This window comes from Herpailurus yagouaroundi, unplaced genomic scaffold (genome assembly GCF_014898765.1).
Source record: "Herpailurus yagouaroundi ecotype Mexico unplaced genomic scaffold, PumYag 111617, whole genome shotgun sequence".
In the NCBI taxonomy this organism is placed as follows: Eukaryota; Metazoa; Chordata; class Mammalia; order Carnivora; family Felidae; genus Herpailurus; species Herpailurus yagouaroundi.
Genome location: NW_024421741.1, coordinates 1 through 7,664, shown reverse-complemented (window position 1 = coordinate 7,664; position 7,664 = coordinate 1). Strand labels below are relative to the sequence as shown.

Below are 7,664 nucleotides of genomic sequence, written 5' to 3'. Positions count from 1 at the left end.
TTGTCAGGAGCTTCCTTGCCCCTTACTCCCTGAGGGTGGCCCACATGCATCCTATACTTGGCTACCATAGTGCACATGCCTTCATGAGACACATGCCACACTTGAAGGGCACTGCCCCTTCACCCCTTCAAGCGTCCCCGTCTGACACTCGGCTCCTTGAGAACAAGGACATGTTTTATTACAGTGTCCCTGGGATATGGCATAGCACTTTGGTTCAGTGTGAGTACACAACAAACGATCTTTGAGTAAGTGAGTACATAAAGGAGTGGGCCCCAAGTGACCCAGTTCAGGAGAAGACATCACCATAAGGCCTGTCTGAAGTAGCCACACTCACAGGACTGTGACATACAGCCTTCTCTCTGTGTTGCAACACACGAGGTACTCAGATGTGTGTGTGCACATATACAACACACACACACACACGCATCTACATACAATTATATATACATATATATGAGACAACAAAGACCTCTTAAAGGATTTTTAGAAATAGCGATAGGGCTGATACTTGGTTTTAGGGACCTTTAGTATCTAGAACACATACATAATATATATTGTATATATATATGCTGATATGTATGAATGCACTAACTAATAGTGCACTAATAGTGCAAATGCACTAACTCACTCATTAAGCCCATATCACTGCAATGTTCTGCTATTAACCCCCAAGAAAATAAAGATATCCAAGTCACTTCCCTGACCATGAGGGGGGAACTCATGTATAGAAAGCGTTGAAATAGAAAGTGATGCTTTGAAATGGCAACGTGAGCTGTCTGCTAAAATGCAGCCAGAGGCTAGCTCTTGGTTTCCCACTGGGATCATCAGGGAGGAGTCTGAGAAGGTGGCAAACCCTTCAGAGAAGAGTCGGTCTGATCGTCCGCGTGGGTGGGTGGTGGTGGGCAGTCAGAGGCATGAACCAGATCCGAAACAACAGGACCAGGTGCTCGTGGGTGCTTAGCCAGAGGTGAGGTTCAGGGAATGCAGGGAAAAGACGTTAGGGAGGTCGGTGCAGGCTCATCTGAGGGCAGGCTCAGATCCTTGCAAACAGCACGAGGCCTGGCACATAGTGGGTGCTCATGTTGCGTGTGGAATACACGAAGGACGAGGAGCTTGGACTTTGTGCAGGGAGCACTGGGGGTTACAGAGGTTTCCCAGCTGTCTGTCCCCATGCCACAAGCTGCCATCACCTGTTCTGTGGATTCCACTCCTGGCTCCTCCCACCCGCCTCACTATAAATGCCAGTCTGTGCAGGTGGGCACAGTGAGTCCCAGAGGGGAGACCCGGCGACATAGGTCTCCTCAGAGTGGTGTGTGCCTCCGTGAAGGGGCCTCTCTGCCCCACCAGCCCTCTGCCACCTGTGCTTCCTGTCTCTGCCCGGTGGTTGGGGGAGGGGGCCAGAGGGAAGGAAATATTTTTGTATCGCGCTGTAACATTGTGGGGGTGGGAGTAGCACACAATGATTCAGGTAGAGGAGGTGCTTTTACAAAAAGCTCTGCCTCAGCAAATATCCCCACCCAGCCCAGGGAACACTCCTGGATGGGGCGTGGCTGGGAGAGGTCTCTGGAGCTGGTCCCTGACGGGCGCTTGCGTGGACCTGGACTCAGGGAACGCCTCTGTATCTCCCTGTTGCAGACAGCTTCCCAGGAAGTGTCAAAGTGGGATCATCACACAGCACTTTTCACAAACCTCGCCCTTGACAGAGTATTTGCACATGCGTTACTTGTGAAGAACTCACAACAACACCGTGGGAGAGATGTTATCCCATTTTTCAGATGAAGGAACTAAGGCCAGAGAGGTTGCAGGCCCTATAAGTTCTAAGAGACGGGGGTCTAGCCTGGAACACTCCCCAACTCCAGCCCAAACCACCCTTCACCGATCCCCATTCATTTTCCACCTCCACTGTTTTGTCCCCAAGCCAAGCTGATTCTCCTCTGCATATTGGCCATGACCTCCTGCAGTATCCAGGTTACTATGTCAGGCTAGTTCCGTAAGTGGGGAGAGAGAAGCCCGGGAAGGAGAAGAGCGCGCCCTCAGCTCGTGCCAAAGGAAGTAGGAAGAAGCAGAAATTTTTGGCAGCCCCTGCCCACTGTGCTACAATAATGAGCAGCACTTTGGGCCAGGGACCCGGCTCACTGTCCTAGGTAAGAAAGCTCCAGGTGGGAGGGAGGGTGCGTTGCCCAGCCTGGACACCTCCCCCACCGACCCTGGCTCTCAAGGAGTGGGTGCTGGCCCCTCCTGGGCCCTAGTCCGGGAAGGCAGGTTTGAGTCTGGGTTCCCAAGGCCGTGCAAACACCGGGCAGCTGTATTTTGGGGCTGGTTCCAAGCTGATCGTGCTGGGTAAGGACCGAGCGCTCCGCGGGGTGGGATGGAGAGGTGGGCAGCTGCCCGGCTCCGTTTGGGGGTCCCGCTCAGAGGCGGGGCTCAGCGCCAGGGCCGGGACTCCCGGGGTCCGGGTGCCCGGCGCGCAAGGGAGCCGGGCTGGCGGGAGAGGGCAGCGCCGGGTTTTTGTCCTGGGGCTCTGGGCCGTGAGCACAGAAACTCAGTATTTCGGCACAGGTACCCGGCTGACCGTGCTAGGTAAGCGGGGGTGCCCGGGGGGCGCCGGGGAACGCGACAGGGCCGGGGACGGGGGGCGGGCCTGTTTTTGTGCCGCGCCCGGGGGCTGTGAGCCAAAATCCTCTGTACTTCGGCCCCGGAACCCGGCTGTCGGTGCTAGGTGAGCGCGGCGGGGGGCGGCCGGGTGCGCGTCAGGGGGGGGCCCGGGGCTGTGCAGCCTCCGCCCCGACCTTCGGCCGGCAGCCGGCTGACCGTCGTGGGTGAGTGGTCGCGGGGTCGGGAGGGAAGGCGGCGGGTCCCGGGGCCGGTCCCGCCTGCGCACCACCTGGGCACCCGCTGGGCGCCCGCCGGGCTCCCCGCGCCGGCCTGGGCTGCGAGGCGGGGTGGGCGCTGCTGGGTTTGCGTGCGGGACTGGACCTCTGTGCTCCTACGAGCGCTATTTCGGCCCCGGCACCAGGCTCACCGTCTTAGGTAAGGTTGGGGAGTCTGCTCCCCGCCCCGGCGTCCCCGTCCCAGCCCCTCTGTCCCCGTGGAAGGGGCGGGTGGGCCGGGGCACGCTGTCCATCTGCGGGGTCAGCCCTGCAAGGGGGGGCGGGGACCGGGTCCTCCCGCGCCGCGAACCAGGCGGAGGGCAAAGGGGGCTTTAGGTCTCTTTTCCTGCTCCGGAGGTACTTAGGGCCAGGGTGAGTGGGGGACGAGAGGGTTGATTAGGACTCAGGGCCACCGGATTAGAGGACCAGACGAGAAGGGAAACCCCAGGCTGGGGGAGGCGCAGGTGTAGCTGCTACGCAGAGCTGGGAGCCGGAGGGGGGCCGGGGGGGGGGGGGGGGGAAGCAGGGCCAACAAGGGATGGCGGGCACCCGGCCTAGCCGGCTCCTGGGAGGGCTCGATGTAGGGGAGGCCGCTGGACAGAGGAGGAAAGGGATAAAAAGCGGGAGAGGAAGAGAGAGGCCAGAAAAATAGTGAAGGAAGGCATCAAACAAACAGGGTTCCCTGATTTACTGTTCAGCATTTAAAGTTAGATTTAACCCCCTGCCTTCCTCTCCTGAGCGGGAGGCCCCTGAGGTGTGCCTACAGCACCAGTCCTGCCTTGGGCTGGACTGGAACCTCAGCCCTGGGGGGTGCATTCACTCCCCCACCATGTCTCCCTCTGCCCCCACCCCCACCCCAGCCTGAAATCTCAGATCTCACATCAAGTTCAACAGCCCAGGTGGGCAGGAGTTCATTTGTCCCAAACATACATTGAAATGCAGACTTGGTGTTCCTGGGTTGAGAAAACTTCCCAGGGGGATCCCAAGCTCCTAGATCTGGAAAGCACCTGGATGGAACATCCCCTGGTGCTGAGAATGTTGAGGCACAGAGGGGAAGAAACTCACAAGACTGGTACAGGAACCTGGACTATTTTGATGACAGCAGGCACTATTTGGAGTTAGACTGTCATTAAGCTGGAGCCAGTGGGGCTTGGCTAAACTTTGTCCCCGGGAAAGGCCAGATTCCTGCAATCAGCAGGGGTGAGGAAAAGACCGGGCTTTAGAGCCAGAGAAAACTGGGTCCCAATCCCTGGCTTACTAGTGAGCAGGTGACCTTGGGCAGATGAATCTGTGTGAAGCTGGGTCCTCTCTACAATGTCATCACCAATACCTATCACTTACCATTGCTGTGCAGATGACATAGGACCCTGTATGTCAAGTACTCGGCAATGGTGGATTGTTATCATTCAGCCCTTCTCTTCCCCACCCTTCCCCTAGGTGGTCCCTGGGGGGTGAGGGCAGAGGGTGAGCCCAGTGCCAGAGGAGGGACAGGATTTGACCTGTGGATAATGGAGAGGAGGGCTGGCTATATGTGAGCGGTGGACTGGGAACAAGAAAGAAACTTCACAAATCTGCCTGAGGCTAGTCCAACCCACAGAGCGGATACAAACAGAGGCTCACTGGTACCAAACTTACACCCACCTAGGCAAGCTCACCCACACCCCGCAGGGACTCACAAACATGGAAGGATAAAGTGACCCGGCCTCACAAGGAGCTGTGTAGACAGTGCCCTAGAGTGCCGTCCAGGTCCTGTTTGTCCTGCCAGTGAACATCACACCTGGCTCAAAGGACATCATTAATTTTGCAGGAAGGACTGAGTGTTTGACAATGAGGGGGTCAGAGGGGTGCCCCAGGAAAGCTGGTACAATTCCAGAGCCAGGGTCTTTGCGAGAAGACTGAAGACGCCAGGCTGAGCAGGGAGGTTGATGGAGCCGGGCAGTATAGCTATTAGTTAGCCTGTTAGTACTTCAGGCTGGGTCAGCCAGGAAAAACCTAGGGACATAGGGGCAGTTAGCAAGTAGACGTTTGCAGGGAGACAAAGCTGACAGGTTGGGAGGCCAGATCAGCTCAAAAAGAACCAGGCTCTTGTTAAGAATTTCAAGACGGTGACAGCAGCCGGGAAGCCAAGAGTGGGGCCTTTGTAAACGTGGGGTCCTGAACACGGGTCACACACCCATGAGGCTGGCCCTGGAAGTTAGGTCACAGCCCTAGAAATGTGAAGCATCCCCTAGAAGAACATTTTCTCCATCTTCCAGGCTAAACTAGATTCTCATAAGAATGAGATTTTGCATTTTAACAGAATTGCCAAGAAACAAACGAAAAAATCAGCAGAAAGCAAAGGAGTGGGATACAATGAATGGACAGCAGGCCCAGGAGAAGTGAGCCAGGCTGATGAGAAGGTGGCCTGGGCCTTTACCCACGACTCTGCAGAGGAGACGTTCAGGACAAAACTTGTCTCAAAGCAACTGCTAGCAAGAATTTGCTCTGAGGATCTCAGATGCTTATTTAGGGAGCTGACTGGTAGAAAAAAAAGGATAACATTTGGAAGCAAAAGAGCAAAGAAGGTTGAGGAATCCTTGAATTTGACATAAGGAGACATTGCTCTCCGTCTGAGCTTAGGAAACTTGGGGGGTACCCGAAGGCAGACGAATGGCCAGGATGACCTCATGAACCGCAAAAAAAAAAAAAAAAAAAAAAAAAAAAGAAAAAAAAACATTCTCATGAGCACACCATAAAACAAAAGTGTACCCTCACACAGGTGCATGACCCTATGCCATCTGTATATTGTCATCTGAAGAAAATCCCCAGCCCCCAAATGCCCCCCTTATCCCCAGTTCCCCATTACCACCTGAGCCTCTTAGATTCAGATGCAATTCACCGGCTCAGGACGGGAGCCTTCTGAATGTTTACATCACGTAAACCCCCCAGCCCCTCTGGAGAGTCAGTGTCCTAATCCTCCCTTCACAAGAAGGAAGAATGATGCAGGGAAATTAAGACATCATCCCAAAGTCACAGTGGTGGGCAACATCAAGTTTTAGGATTTGGATCCTATTATTCTGATTCCAATCCTGTGCTCGCTCCCCTGAAATAACTACTACATAATATGGTGAAATGTAGACAGGTGAGCTTTTACTGATGGAGAAGAAATCAAACAACATTAATGAAGGGACATTACTCAAAATGTCTGTAGGGTAACTACAAAGGACAGGAAAGGCAGGAGAACAATGACAGAGGAATGGGACAGTGACCCCCAAACACACAGGACCTACAACTCCATAATTCTGCTTTAGGATGACCCCATTTCCAGCTCTCTCTGTCTCTGTCTCTCTCTGTCTCTCTCTGTCTCCCTCTCCATCACACACACACACACACACACACACACACACTGTCCTTCCAAACCCAGACAGCTCTCAGACCAGGCCTGGCCCCAACCCCTCTTCCCTTGCAGAGGACCTGAAAAAGGTGAGCCCTCCCAAGGTCACAGTGTTTGAACCATCAGAAGCAGAGATCTCCCGGACCCTGAAGGCCACGCTCGTGTGCCTGGCCACAGGCTTCTACCCCGACCACGTGGAGCTGAGCTGGTGGGTGAACGGGAAGGAGGTACGCGACGGGGTCAGCACGGACCCTGAGCCCTACAAGGAACAGTCCGGCGCGAATGTCTCCAGCTACTGTCTGAGCAGCCGGCTGAGGGTCTCCGCCACCTTCTGGCACAACCCTCGGAACCACTTCCGCTGCCAGGTCCAGTTCTACGGGCTCGGGAAAGATGACCAGTGGGACTACCCCGAGGCCAAACCCGTCACCCAGAACGTCAGTGCCGACACCTGGGGCAGAGCAGGTGAGCGGGGGGGTGGGGGGGTGGGGGGGGGATGGGCGGGGGGTGAGTTGGGGCACAGAAAGGGGGTCCAGGCAGGCAGGAGACCAGAAAGACTGGATGCAGAAAACGGGGGGTGGGTGGGGTGGGGCAGAGCAGGAAGACCAAAGCCCACTCTGAGGGTGAGCAGGCCCCTCGGGCTCATTCCCCCCCCCTCTCCCCCTCCCCCTCCCCCACCCCGCATCCCCAGCCCCACAGGGCCTTGCCGCTGGGGCCCCTCAGTGTCCCAGCCCGTGGGGCTCAGCTCCGAGCAGGGTGCCCCCACCCCCGTGCCACCACGTTCCACGGGTTTCAGGGATGACGAGGCTGCGCTGGCTCAGCACAGGAGGGACCGTCCAGCCTGAGAGCGGGCTGGTCTGAGCCTGGGAGTCCGTGCCCACCGGCGAGGCGGACTCCGCCTGTCATGTTAGTGACCTTCGTGTCGTTCTTAACTGGAGTACAGTTGACGGGTGACTCCGGGTTAGTTTCAGGTGTGCCCGACTTAGCAGCTCTTCCTCCGCCTTAGGAGATGGGGTCTCTCATCCATTTCCCTCCCCCTTTTCTCTTGCAGACTGTGGCTTCACTTCGGGTGAGTGACCCTCTCCCCCTCTTCCTCTCTGCCTCCCTGGCACCAGAGCTGGGACACCCCTGGACCCTGGGGGCGAGGGGGAGCCAGGGGCGCTGGCTCACAGGGAGCTGTGTGCTGTCCCTTCCCGCCCACAGCGTCCTACCAGCAGGGGGTCCTATCGGCCACCATCCTCTATGAGATCCTGCTGGGGAAGGCCACCCTATATGCCATCCTGGTCAGCGTCATCGTGCTGATGGCCAAGGTACGGAGGCGGGCAGGACGGGGCGGGCAGGCTGGAGGGAGAGGGTAGAACCTGGAATGTGAGGGGACCGCAGAGCCCGACCCGGGCCTGATATTTCCTGTGTCTCAAAGAAAT

The 7,664-nt window shown here is 56.6% G+C and overlaps 1 gene segment (V, D, J or C); it reads left to right on the top strand.

Moving 5' to 3' along the window:
• The first annotated feature begins 914 nt into the window (after positions 1 to 914).
• LOC121026483 (T cell receptor beta constant 2-like) lies at positions 915 to 7,649 on the top strand. The segment is given in 5 exon segments: positions 915 to 967; positions 2,825 to 3,030; positions 6,319 to 6,705; positions 7,292 to 7,309; positions 7,444 to 7,649. Coding segments are annotated over 5 exon segments (819 nt in total).
• The last annotated feature ends 15 nt before the right edge of the window (positions 7,650 to 7,664 follow it).